Source organism: Papio anubis, chromosome 7 (genome assembly GCF_008728515.1).
Source record: "Papio anubis isolate 15944 chromosome 7, Panubis1.0, whole genome shotgun sequence".
Lineage (NCBI taxonomy): Eukaryota > Metazoa > Chordata > Mammalia > Primates > Cercopithecidae > Papio > Papio anubis.
Genome location: NC_044982.1, coordinates 106408136 through 106421253, shown reverse-complemented (window position 1 = coordinate 106421253; position 13118 = coordinate 106408136). Strand labels below are relative to the sequence as shown.

Here is a 13118-nt window from a genome sequence, read left to right as displayed (position 1 = left end):
GCTGCCTGCTGGTGCGTCTCCTGCTGCTCCCCAACTCAACATGCTCACCTCATTTCACACCAACACACCCCATCCTCAGAGGAGGAGCCCAAGGCTCTGAGAGGAAGTAACTGGCCCAAGGGCACATGCCTTGATGACACAGTCAATTCCTAGGCTCTGACTGCCCACCTCCAAGTTCCAGGCCACCCTAAGCAGGTGGAAGAGGGAGAGGGCCCCAAGCAGGCCGCAGCTGTGACTTTGCATAGAGAGGGCAGCCTGCCAGAGTTCACTCAGGAAAGCAAGTCGCTCGGCAAGCTAGCATGAGTCCCAGCCCCGCTGTGCTGCCTGAGGTTGGAGGAGCGTCAGACGTGCTTCCTATCTGTCTGCAGCAGCCCGGCTGGCCCAAAGAGACTCGGGGGACCCATGCTCTGAGTCATGGCTTCCCAGGCCTTAGTCAGAACTAAGTCAGGAGGGTGGCAGTCCCTTCCAAGGGGTGGGGAGCAGGGCCTGTTGACTTGCTCCTGACCCACACACTGAGCCTAGAAACATCATCCTGGGCATGCTGTACTTGTTGTGCAGTCTAAGTCAAGCTGCCAGGGAAGGGTATCCAGCTCCCAGCCTCCCTGGGAGTGCCGAAAGCCGAATCCACTGCAGAGCAAGGGTGATTGTCAGGGTCCCACCTTCTCTATCTGTCGGCACTCCAGTGGCGATCTAGGTGAGAGTCCCATGCACACGGTCATCCCACAACACACTCCACAGGCCAGGTAAGGACACACAGCCCCCTTCCCTCTCTCCCAGGTACCATCATAGCTGCTAGCGTGTGACCAAAGGCAGGGTCCCTGGCTCCCACTGAAGCATTACCACTGGCCAGTGGGCTCACACACCTTGGTCTGTTGCTCCTAGAGGTCGCCTGTGCTATTCGGCCAAGGAGACCACAGTGCCTGCTGGCCCAGCTGAGCTCCACCTAGTGAACTCACCTGCCTTTCCTGCCATGGACTCTCCCTCTTCTGCTTTTCCCAGCAGGAAGGGCCTAGCCTCATCTATGCAACCTGCAGCCCCTCCACCAACCAGTCGAGGCTCCCCTCTTAGACTTATAAGTCTATGGCCAGTGGCATCTGGCTGCCTGCCCTCCCTGCCTTCCCCAGTGTCCCCTCAGAGGACCCTGGGCTTTCAGACCACACAGAGGGGCCTCTGGCGCTCACTCCAGTCATCCATCCCTTATAGCTTCACCATTTTGGTCCAAGCAGCACTCCTTCTCTAACAAGCCTGGTGGCTGTTGGGTGGGGCTCCCCAAGCAAGAGGTGGCCCAGAGCCGTGGGTTGGAAGACAGGGTGACCAGAGAAGGGAGAAACCCAAGAGGGCTGAGCATTGGTCTGAACTATGGGTGCACTGCCTGGGTGCCTTGGGAGAGGCCAGCGTGTGTGAGGTGGAGATGGCTGCCACAGCCCCCAGGCACCGCCTAAGAAGCTTCAGCTTCTCCCTCTATCTTCCTCCCCTTTCCCTTCCAGTCCCTGTGTTCCAGGAACCTTGCCACACCCGCAACCTGCGCCCTTCCCTCTCCAGCCCTCCCACAGCTGCTGCAGCATACCACTGCTTTGCGCTTGCCTCACCAGCTCTGGCTTTTCTTTAATCCGTTTTCTCTCTGCTTTCTTTCCAACTGCCCGCTGAACGGGTCAGGCAAGTCCATCCCGTCCTAAAAGCCCCAGGCCCCACTTTGACCTCTAAACAGATCCTCTCTTCTCGGAGGCCTCCCTTTCCAAGCCTGCCTGTGCGGGTGTCCTGTGACTTGACAGTGGATCCCCACTCCCAAAGCCTTCATCTGTGACTTAGTCTGTTGTAGTGGTGAGCTGACACTTCCAGGTGTGACCGTTGCTGAAAACTTGTGCCCCCTCTATGGTATGCCCCTGCCCTGTTCTATAAATAGCTATAAATAGTAATATACATATATACACACACACACACGTGGCCGATCACCTTGCTTCTAGCACTAGGAATCAGTCCCCGTGCTGTCCTTTTGAAGTCTTGTGGCCAAAGAGAAAGCTATCCCCCGACATCGCCCCTCCAAAGTGCATCACCTCCAGTGAGCCTCCCTGTCATGCCCAGCCTGTGGACAGCCAGCCCCCGCCATCCCTCCCACCCTCCACCAAGCATGGGGGTGCTGTGCAGGCAGCCGTGTGGCCTGACAGTCTCTACCAGTCCTGCTGTCCGTCAGCTGAGAATCAAACCTGTTTCTGGATGACAGGGAATGTGGCCTGTGCTGGCTGTGTTCTCTGTGCAGCTCAGGGGAGGGAAAAGGCCAAGCCATTTCTAGGATGCTGTTGGAAGCAGTGAAAAGGCCACAGCCTTTCCAAGGGACACTTCCTGGAAAGCCCCTGGAGCTTAGCTGACTCTTATCCTGTGAAGCTGACTCTGGCCATTAGCAGGCATGGCCATGAACCCAGCCTGGAGGAGCCTGCGGGGTAGCCAGCACTCTGCAGGGACAGACACAACAGGCTACCAGGTGCAGACAGGAGAGGGAGGCAAGGGGACAGAAAGGAAGATGCCTGGGGTGGATGGAAGTCAGTGGCCTTGGGTGCTGGAATCTGTCTTCCCGGCTACCGCTAGATCAGGCTTCTGAGCCTGTTGGCTGTCAGGGCTGGACTGTGCCCCATAGGCACCATGGCAGTCCCCGTGAAATCCACCAGGTGTCACCAGGCAGCATACAGGTAACAGGCCTGGAAGGTCCCCAACAGCCCAGCTGGACATGCTCAGACACTCTGGGGCTCCTCGTTCAGTGGGACAAACTGCAGGACCCAGTGAGGGAAATGGGAACACACCAGGCTGAGCAGTATGGCCAAATCCATTTATTCCAAAATGAAAAGCAAAGAAAACAGGAGTCGCATCACCCACAACCCCATCCCTGCCTCCTTCCTCTGTACTATGCTAGCAATAAATAAGTTTGCCAGCCACAAATGCTTAGAACCTTCTCCTCATATGCCAGCTCCAACCTCCATGATACAGGGGGTGGCCCTACCCCAGGAATATACAAAATGTTACACAGATACTGTATGTACACTGGGGAAGGGGGGCCACCCCAGCAGCCTGTGCCCTCGCCTGGTCCACAGTTAGCCCCATTGTCCTGCCTCAGCTGCCTCTGTGAATAAGATGGGAGCCCCCCTGAGGGAAAAGTTCCTTTGGTGAGAGTAGAGAGGCCATCAGACCACCTCCAAACAAACCAGCTCCACCAGCCTCTGGCTCCTAAATAACAAACATCACCATCCAGAAATGTAAGGACTCAGCCCTGGTCAGCGTGGGAAAGGGTCTGTCTCCCTCCATTAGACAGGGGTCTTGTCTTGCTACCCTAATGTTAAAGGGGTAACTGGGAAGGGTTGGTTGGTACATGGTGGGGGTGAAGACTCCAGACCCACTTCTCCAGGCTTATGCTGATAGGGGCCTGCTTTTATTTATTTTTATTTTTATCCCATGATGTTTTTTGAAATTCCATAACTTGTTTTTTATAACTTTAAAAAAAAATTTTCATACAACTTTTTTCTACTTTTTTTTGCCACAACTTCTCCACAGCATTTTTTATCTCATAACTTTTTACCGCACAGTTTTTTTTAATTCCCATAACTTCTTTTCAGTTTGTGTTCTTTTAATAAATACACTTGCATAGTTATAATTTTGTAAAAATAAAAACCGATGATCTCATGCCAAGTGTGCTCAGCATTTGCACAGTCTCAATACCTTTAATGCTATAGTTTTCAAGACACACAAAATTTTAAGGCAAAAACAACACTTTGCAACAATTTCATAATTTTCATTCTGTTAATAAGAATTCATAAATTGGTAAAAGTCATTCTAAGAAAACTTGGCAAATAAAGCTTTGGACTTTATTTCTCTACTTTTCCTTCCCCCAGTTTCTTTGTTTTAAACTACAGTATTCATATTTTAAAATGTTTTAACTTATTTCAAAACATTAACATAGCAGTTACATTTTTGAATAGTTATATTATTTTAAAGTAACTCTGTAAGATAAAGTTTTGGAGAAACTATTACGGATAGGGCTGATTTATATTTTCACATTTTCTAAAAATCAGCTTTGGTTTTAGAACTGATTTTATTCATTTCCAGAAAATCTATCAGGTTTAGCCAGATACTTTAAAAATAATTATCATATATTGCAATCTTTTAACAGGTATTTTGATTCTTTACTTCCTACAGAAATTAAAATTTATTCAGTTGAACTCACATTTTAAAATTATGTATTTCTGATGAACTCTAACCTTCTAATGTTGCCTTCTAAGCAAATTGAAAGCTGCCTTATACTGAATGAAGAAGAGAACAAATACTTGCTGAATGAGGTATTGCAAAAGACTGCATGCACTTTGAAGAAAGACTTAAGTTATTGTGATATGATTTCCATTCTTTTTAGCTTTGTCTTAAACATATGACAAAATACCTACACAAAGAGTGGTATTTCAGTTAATATAGTACATTTATTTTCCAGGCTGATATTCAGCTTAAATATGCCAGTATGTGATTTAATCCATAGGTCCCTGATGAACACATTATTGTCAGATTGGTTACAGATGCTAAATGTGACCTGAAGGTCATTCCTAGTCATTTATATGTGTCAGGGTAAAAGTGAAGTGACTGGAACTATAAAAATTCCTTCAAAATAATTTATCAATGTATTAGGTAAACCCAGTTTCAGAATGATAAAGAAAAACTGTTAGACCAAATAATGTGGCTAATTAACAGTGGTACGATTTCTAGCCCGAGGGTTTAAAATGGACTTAAAGTAACTGTCTTTCAAGTGAACTCAAATAATGCAAAAGCGGCAAGTTCACAAAATAGAAGATAAGAACAAGACTTCAAGTCTATTTTAAACCCTCGGGCAAGAAATTGTACCACTGTTAATTAACCACATTATTTGGTCTAACAGTTTTTCTTTATCATTCTGAAACTGGACTTATCTAATAAACTGATAAATTCATACAATTTGGAAGAGTCAGTTGAAGTCACAAGCACCCGGTATTTGCACTCTTTCAGTGAATGCAGGCAAATCTGTTATTCCAACAGTAAAATTGTATTATTGCTCTCCTATTAATGTCATATTTATAAAAGTATCATGAGGATGCCAAGTGCTAAAAATGGAGATGGTCTAGTAACTAGAAATGCCCACCCCAGGGAGTGCGCATACATTCTAATAATGTATCCCTACATTCTAATAATGTGACGTATTTTGGAACAGAGACATTAGAACTTCATGAAGTTTTAGCTGTTCTTTCCCAAGCATCATAAAGTTATTATTTAGGCAATGTATGACTGAAATAATTCATTCATCATGTACAGGCACATGAACATAAGTATGACACAAAATACGCCTCTAACTGAAACTGAGAGGTATAAGAACATATTTCACTCTTCATAAAGAACTTTGTGAGGAAATATAACTCTGTAATTGTATAGACACTTTTCCTCAAAATACTCTGACATTCACAAACAGTAGATTGCACTGCAGTTTGTACACATTTTAAGTTGCATAAACATCTCCTTGATTTTCAAATGTAGTAGAATACTGTCTACTAAAACTTCTTTTTGTTTCAACAAAGTACTCTCACATATATTGGTTTATAATAATGGTTGTTATTTTTTAAGTGTTTTCCATTCAAGGAAAAGAAGTAAATTCCTATGTGAGAGTAACCTATGTGGTTGAAGAAAAGGTATTAGCCAGAGAGGTCTAGATGGTAAAATCAATATTCTAGCCTCAAAAAAGCTCCATGAACATAGAGGAATGCCAGGTGTCACACAGCTTTCCTTCACTAGAATTCATTCTTGACTAAAGCCTGTATGCCTGTTCCAGGGACATTTAAACTCTGAAAGGATTTCTTATGATCTTTACTAATTACATAAAGAAGAATGCCAACCAGTGCCCTTTTGTGTGATGGGACCTGTAGTCATGTGATTGAAATAGGTAACGTGGACTCTGATTTTAAAATGTATTGTATATATTTGCGCTAAGCTAGAAAAGGTTTTCCCTATCCACAGTCAATGATGGGAGCCTTTCCTTCCTCAGAAATAATCCCTTTTTAGGTCATTGAGAAAGAGTACAACGGCCACAGCTCATGATGCAATATCTTCATGAGCCCAGAGCACATACAAATCCTAAGGGAACTACCATAGTACCGTGCTCATTCTTGGCACCAGAACGAAGGAAACACACTGTATCCTGCACGCACCTGCCAAAGCAGGCCACTTTCCTCTTCTGTGAGATTTAAAAAGCTCCCCCAAATGTTATTACACCCATCCCCAATACACAGAAAATAGAGGAAAGGCTGTTTCCAGTTCTCAGCCTTTAAACAACTGTAAACGTCACTACTCACAGTGGCATATTACAAAGTAATAAACAGTGTGCACTTGAAGGCAAACCATATATTGAGCTAATGAAGAGCTCGCTGTGATTAGGATTCGATCAAACATAATATCAGAACATAAGCAAATTTTATCTGAATTCTGTAATGAACATACATGCTGCAAAAACATTTTAAAAACCATGGCAGCCTATTCCAAACCAGCAAGAATAATTTTGCGCAAATAGTGGGTCTTTGTGTGCTTGAACTCCCACCAGGTAAAGGCAAACTCGATATGCGAGCTAACGACTTACAATTATCAAATTAAAAAACAAAAATGCTAAAGGATGCGAGAGTGAACATCAGGGAAAGATCCACTCTCCCTAATTTTCTACAAATAAATTTAAACTGTAAATTAGAAACACAAATGAACAGGAGTGGCTCTAACATTCAGATGAAGTAAATGAATTGTGTACGAGATTAACGCCATAACTTTTTGTTGTTGTTGTTTTTCAGTTTCTTGACCAGCGCTTAGATGATGATGATGTTTATCTCCCTGTTCTCGGATGCCCGGTAAAAGAATGGCATGCAGGGTTTGGTGGCCAAGCCTGGGTGCTCCTGGGTGTCCTGCATTACAGGAAGCAGGTGCACGATCTGCTCTGCAGTGGGGTTGTCATGGGGAGAACCATTCCTGGCCTCTCCTGGTGCGGGCTCCACGCTGTTGTCCAGGCTCACCTCATAAAAATCTTCAGAGAGAGGAAGGCAGGGATCTCAGTGCAGGGCCAGCCTCCCCTGCTCCTGCCTGCCCACCCCACCTGAGGGCTCTACTCACCACCCTGCTTGCCAGCAGCCCCAAGTTCCTCGGGGGCTGGAGCCCCTGGAGCGGGCTCATCAGCAGGGTTCTGGGGAGTGGCGAAGAATTTGCCATGCCCCTCGTGGTCGCCCATAAGCGGCAACACCAGCTTCGGCAGTTCCAGCATATTCACCTGAATGGAGGGGTGCTCAGCTGCCACACTGGAGCTGGAGGCGGCACCAGCACCACCCACGCCCAACCCCACCCCCGTAGAGGTGTTGCACTCCCTACTTTCATCTCCTCCTCGTTCTGGGCCAGCCTAATGACATCCTCCATATCCTGGTGCCACGTGTTTGGCACTGCCCCTTGGCTCTCATATACTGTGACGTACTCTCCTGCAAGAGGACAGGGGTCAGAGGCTGGGGCCCTCCAGTGGCCCTGCAGCTCCCCTTGCCGTTCCCTGGTCTCCAGCTCACTCATGCCGTCTGTTGCTTCAGAGAGCTGGATGAATCCAAGCTCTAGTTTTTCCACCTGCTCCTTCCCGTCCGCCTTCTCCTTCGGGAGGTCCATAAAGCCGCTCTGGAGCCAAAATAATGGGGTCACATCTCGAGAGTGACCTGTCCTGTCCCGCCCCCACATTTTTTGGCCCATGCCAGGACTTACTCACCTTCACCTTCTCCATGGCCTCCCTCAGGGCCCAGTAGCTCTCCCCACACACAAACTCACCCCCACTCCTTGGGGCTGGGGCCTCTGCCTCTGGCTCCTTCCAAGCCGAGGCCACCAGGTAAACCATGTGTGGGCAGCACAGCCTTTGCACCTTCCGCTGCCCACATGGCTGTGCCTGCTCCTCCTGGGCACTGGCTCCAGTGGAGTTGAAGAATGCCACTTGAAGGCAAGAGGTGAGTATTCTTACAGGGGCATACACACAACAAATGGGGCAGGGAGGTGAAGTGCAGCCCCTTCCCTTGGGGCCTCAGAGAGTGTGCCTGTTGGTCACAGGTGAAATGGTGTCTGACCACTGACTCCCAGAAAGGGTGAGGGTCCCAGAGAAATCAGAAGGCAGGGAAACCAAGAGCATAAGGGAGTCTGGGAGGGACCACAGAGGAAGGTGGCAAAGGGGAGGCAGGGAAAGTCAGGCTCACCATGGCCTCCCGGTTCTCCAGGTCCTGTGGAATACTTGGCATGGGCCAAGGCGCCTCCTCCTCCTCACTGTCCAGATGTCCTCCTCCATCTCCTGTGGTGAGGTGGCCAGAGGGATCCTCAGACAATCCAACAAGGGAAGTACTGTGGGCCCACGTCTGTCCCCACCCTCACTGCGTAACCCTGAGCCAGCCTCTCCCCAGAGGGGAATAAGCTGCTGTTCTTAATTTTCCCTTTTAAGAACCAAGATCTTGCTATATTACCCAGGCACAGTCCCACTACCGGTTGGTGCAGGAGTTCTGACCTGGTCCCTTTCTGACCTGGGCCAGTTCACTCGTCCTTAGGCAACCTGGTGGCCCCCTGCTCCCAGAAGGTTACCATATTGATGACAAACTTAGTGCAAACACCTGATTGGCATAACGACCAGCTATTCTAAAGGTCTCTTCCAACTCCTCAATCCTATGCTGCTAACAGTCCCTTCCTCCTGGGGCTTTCTCCTCTTCCTCTGAGTGGTCTCCTGTACCTTCTCCAGGGAGAGCCATGACGCTCAGCTGGGTCTCTAGCTGTTGGTTCTGCTGGCTGGCAGCTTCTAGGCACTCCTAAGGGGACAGAAAACAGACTGAGAAGGCACAGAGGTTGCCAGGTCATCCCCCTCAGGGCTCCGTCCTCTGCAACTCCCTCCCCTGGGCCTCCTGCAACTTTTGGTAGGCCATCTCAGCCCCCGTTTTGCCCCGAGCTTCCTACTGCTGCAGCCGGTCCATGAGCTGGGTCTGCAGCAGTAACTGCCTGTGCAGCACCTCCTTCTCAGAGGTCAGCTGCTGATAGCTGGCCGGGTACTGCTGCAGGTACTAGTCTCACTTCTGCTGCAGACTCTGAGACTCTTGGCTCTTCAGCTCCACCTGCAGGAAGACCCTGGGCATGAGGGCACATGGTGGCTGGCTTCCAGATTCTGGGCCCATTAATAGGGTAGCAAGGGAACTGTGGGGCTCTGTCACCTGCCCAGGCCCCTGGCCCCTTGCTCCAGGCCTAAGAGACTGCCTCCCTTGCCAAGAACCCCATGCCTCTTCCCCCAGCATCAAATCTCATCTCCTTCTTCCCACCATTTAAACTGTAGGCCACAGACTGGTGGAAAAGCAGAGGGAGCCAACCACCATCTGCTAAGTGTGCTACATGCCTAATGTTTCCATGTATTCTCTCATTTAATCCTCAGCACCTCCGTAAGGAAAATGCTAACTTCCTTTTGAAGTTAAAGAAACAGAGACTTAGAGATGAAAAGTAGTTGAATGGTGACCAGTGGAATGGAGGCTGGAATCCAGTTTGAATCCAAGGAGGCTTTTTTGTTTTGTTTTGAGAGAGTGCCATGCGTGGCCCAGGCTGGAGTGCAGTGGTGCAATGCCAGCTCACTGCAACCTCCACCTCCCGGGCTCAAAAGATTCTCATGCCTCAGCCTCCTGAGTAGCTGGGATGACAGGCATGTGCCATCATGCCTGGCTAATTTTTTGTTGTTGTTGTAATTTTAGTAGAGATGAGGTTTTGCCCTGTTGGCCAGGCTGGTCTCAAACTCCTGACCTCCCAAAGTTCTGGGATTACACACATGAGCCACCTTGCCTGGCATAAGGAGCCTCTCATACCACTGTCTCTTCCTCTGTGATTGGGGGAATCCATGCCTCTAGCTGGGATGATGATGTCCAGAGCTGGGAGGAACCCAGGGCTACCTACCTCTAAAAGTCAGAGGGCAGGAAGCAAGAAACAGTCATAGGGCTGCCCCGGAGGGTGCGGGGGTCACCTACCCCCCAGTTGGAGCTGCCTTTGGCCTGGCACCTCCCCTCCCCAGAGGCTGGTGCCCACCTCCCAGCCCTTCTTGGATGGGGCAGAGGTTACCGTCTCCTTCACCTTGCCCAGCTTCTCCTGCAGTTCCTTTACTTGCTGCTCCAACTGCAGTGCGCTCTTGTTCTCATTGTTCTGGACAGAGAGAAGCAATCATTGGCCACCCACTACAGCTGGAGACCCCAGAACTTGGTGTCTGCCTCCCATGTCACCGGGAAGGGTGGAGGCAGGTTAGAAAAATCAGCCCCTCTCCCCAACAGCCATCAGAGCAGGGCCTGATGAGCTCTGGCTCACAGGTGCCTTTAGAAGTACCATGTCATGTAAGGGCTACACTGCCCCATTTTACAGGTGGGGAAACAAAGGCCTGGAGGGTTAGGGATGAGGGCAGGCTCCACAGGTAGGGCAACCCACCAGATCCTCGAAGCTGCAATGTGGCTCGGCCAGCTGCTTGTCGAGCGTGTGGTTCTGGGAGAGCGCGAGCCTCTCCTCCTGCTTTCGTAGCCTCTCCTCCTGATTCCACAGCCTCTCCTCCTGATCCCACAGCCTCTCCTCCTGATCCCACAGCCTCTCCTCCTGCTTTCACAGCCTCTCCTCCTCCTTTCGCAGCCTCTCCTCCTCCTTTCGTAACCTCTCCTCCTGCTTTCGCAGCCTCTCACCCTGCTCCCGCAGCCTCTCCTGCTGCTTCTGAAGCCTCTCCTTTTGCGCACACAGTCTCTCCTGCTCCTGCAGCCTCTGCTCCTCCTGCTCCCGCACCCTCTCCTGCTCCCGCACCCTCCTCTCCTCCTGCTCTCAGAGCCTCTCCTCCTGATCCCGAAAGCTCTCCTTTTGTTCCTTGCTCAGGAGACTCAAGGCCTGATTGTTTTCCACCTGGGATTGCAGCTTTCCCTCCAAACTTTCCACCTCCTTCCTCAGGTGCCTGGCCTCATCTTGTAGCTGCTTCACCTCAGAAGTCCCTGCTGGGGGTGCTGGGAACAGGGGCTCAGCTGAGAAAGGAAACAGACAATAAGAGCCTCTGGATTCCCCAACCACCGCCCCCCTACCCAAAAAGAAAAAATAAAACCCTCCTCTTGATGCACAGCTCCTCTCAGGCTTCCCAAACTTGGCCTCACTGCTAATGATTCCTTGCACCTGATGGTAGCCAATTTCCAAGCCACTTTCAGATAGAGAGCACTGTGGGTGGCTGACAATGGGCACTCCTCCCTCTTTGCTGATGGGGACCCTGAGGCTCATGGAGATGACAAAACTTGCAGTCTCCTGGCACAGACCTCTTTCCCTCTGCCTCAAAGCCCTTCCATCCACCCACCTCCCTGGGGCATTCTAAGCCACCCCCACAGTCCTCTGATGCTGGTCCTGCTCCCACGTCACACCAGCCCCATTTTACCCATCTGGGGTTTGAGTTCGGACAAGCTCCTCTCCAGCTCCTGTATCCGATGTATGTCACGCTTCTCCTCCTTCAATGTGCAAGCCTGCCCAAAGCACAGAGGGGAAGGGCCCTGGAGAGAGGGGCTGGTGGCTGGACAAGCTACCATCTCCCTCTCTGCCCCCACCTCCACAAAGCCCAGACCCATGACCACGTCTGGCTGTACTAGTCCCATTTTACAGATGCCCAGAAAGATCCAGTGACCTATCTAAGGTGGGGGCTGAAGGGTCAGGTCTCACCTCCACCGACATTTTCCACATCCTCTCCTGCCACCGGGCCCTCTCTCCTGTTATACGTTGAGCATATTCATCTCTCTCTAGCTGGACTTGTTTAAGTGACTCTGTCACCTGCAAGGATGGGCACAGAAGTTAGGAAGGGCTGTCACTGGTCCTTACCTGCTCCTGGCCAGTGGGGATCATCATCCTTCCACATCCCTCCTCTGCAAAGCCTCACCTGCGTCAGCAGTGCCCGCTCCTTTGTGGACTGCTGTAACTGCTGCTGGAGGACTGCTTCACTGTGGCTCGAGGACTGTAAAGATCAAGGCATTTCCAAGTCCATGGCCTGGTTTTTAAAAGAACTCAGTAAAGTTGGAAGGGACAGAGAAAGATCGAATTTACAGCTGGCTAACAGAGGCCCAGAGAGATCAGATAATATTGCCATTGTTGTTACTGTTGTTACTACCACTGTTTGAAACTTTACGGAGTTCACCAGGTACCATGCTAACAATCCCATTTAATCCTCACTACCACCATATGAGACGGTTACTAGGAAAACATCTATTGTGTAGATGAAAAGCATGGAGTATTCGAAGTTAAGTTCTTGCCTAAGATCACTTAGACAGAGCTGGGATTTGAACACCCAGGTCTGTCCGATTCTCTAAGCCCATTTTTCTTGCTGGGGGTGGGGGCACAGATAGGAAAGGGGAAATTAATCTTTTGTTTGCTTTTTGAAAGGATGATACATTCGCATAGTCCAAAACTCAGAAGGTACAGAAGGGAAGTGTCGTCCCAGGCACCTTGTTACTCTCTCCTGAATTTTTTACAAACACTTACAGACATGTTTTATGTACATTATCATAGTATGTACACACACACACACATACACGAACACTTTCCTCTCTCTATAGAAATGGTAACATACTAAAGGTACTCTTCCGTACCTTCACAGTACAAGTATCCAATACCCCACCTAAGACTTGGCCAAGGCCACAGTCAGGTAAGGGCAGGGCAGGCACTTGGTCTCTGAGCTCTGTGTCCAGTGCTCACTGCCCACAGTGCCCCCAACACACCCACAGCAGCTGACTCAGCCCCAGGCTGCCTCTAACAACCAAACACAAAAGCAGCTTGAAATGATCCTGCTGCCTTCTGGGCAGGACACTGCATCCTGCAGAAGGGAGCTTTAGGCTCACTCCTCCATCTGGCAAGCCAGGCTGCCAGGGGACGGGACAGCTGGTTGGACTCACCCTGTCCTCTTCCTGCTGCTGTGTAGGCACAGCAGAGAGAGCCCACTCCAATTCTTGAGTACGCTGCAAGGAGTATTGCGGGCGGCTGGCCAGATCCTTGGACTCTTCTGTAATGACAGAAGTTGAGATGGGGCCAAAAGGACTCCTCCTAAAGACCTGTCA

General features: G+C 49.7%; 1 protein-coding gene across 1 annotated transcript in view; it reads right to left on the bottom strand.

Moving 5' to 3' along the window:
- Nucleotides 1-3687: 3687 nt before the first annotated feature.
- The window catches only part of LOC101023747 (golgin subfamily A member 6C-like), a 34019-nt gene continuing 24588 nt past the window's right edge, over nt 3688-13118 (bottom strand). Inside the window, 12 exon segments of the mRNA XM_031668429.1 lie at nt 3688-7060; nt 7147-7300; nt 7399-7502; nt 7584-7686; nt 8250-8341; nt 8771-8846; nt 10141-10209; nt 10486-11057; nt 11456-11540; nt 11734-11841; nt 11948-12022; nt 12957-13063. Coding sequence (XP_031524289.1) covers nt 6846-7060; nt 7147-7300; nt 7399-7502; nt 7584-7686; nt 8250-8341; nt 8771-8846; nt 10141-10209; nt 10486-11057; nt 11456-11540; nt 11734-11841; nt 11948-12022; nt 12957-13063 — 1760 coding nt within the window. The 3' untranslated portion in view covers nt 3688-6845.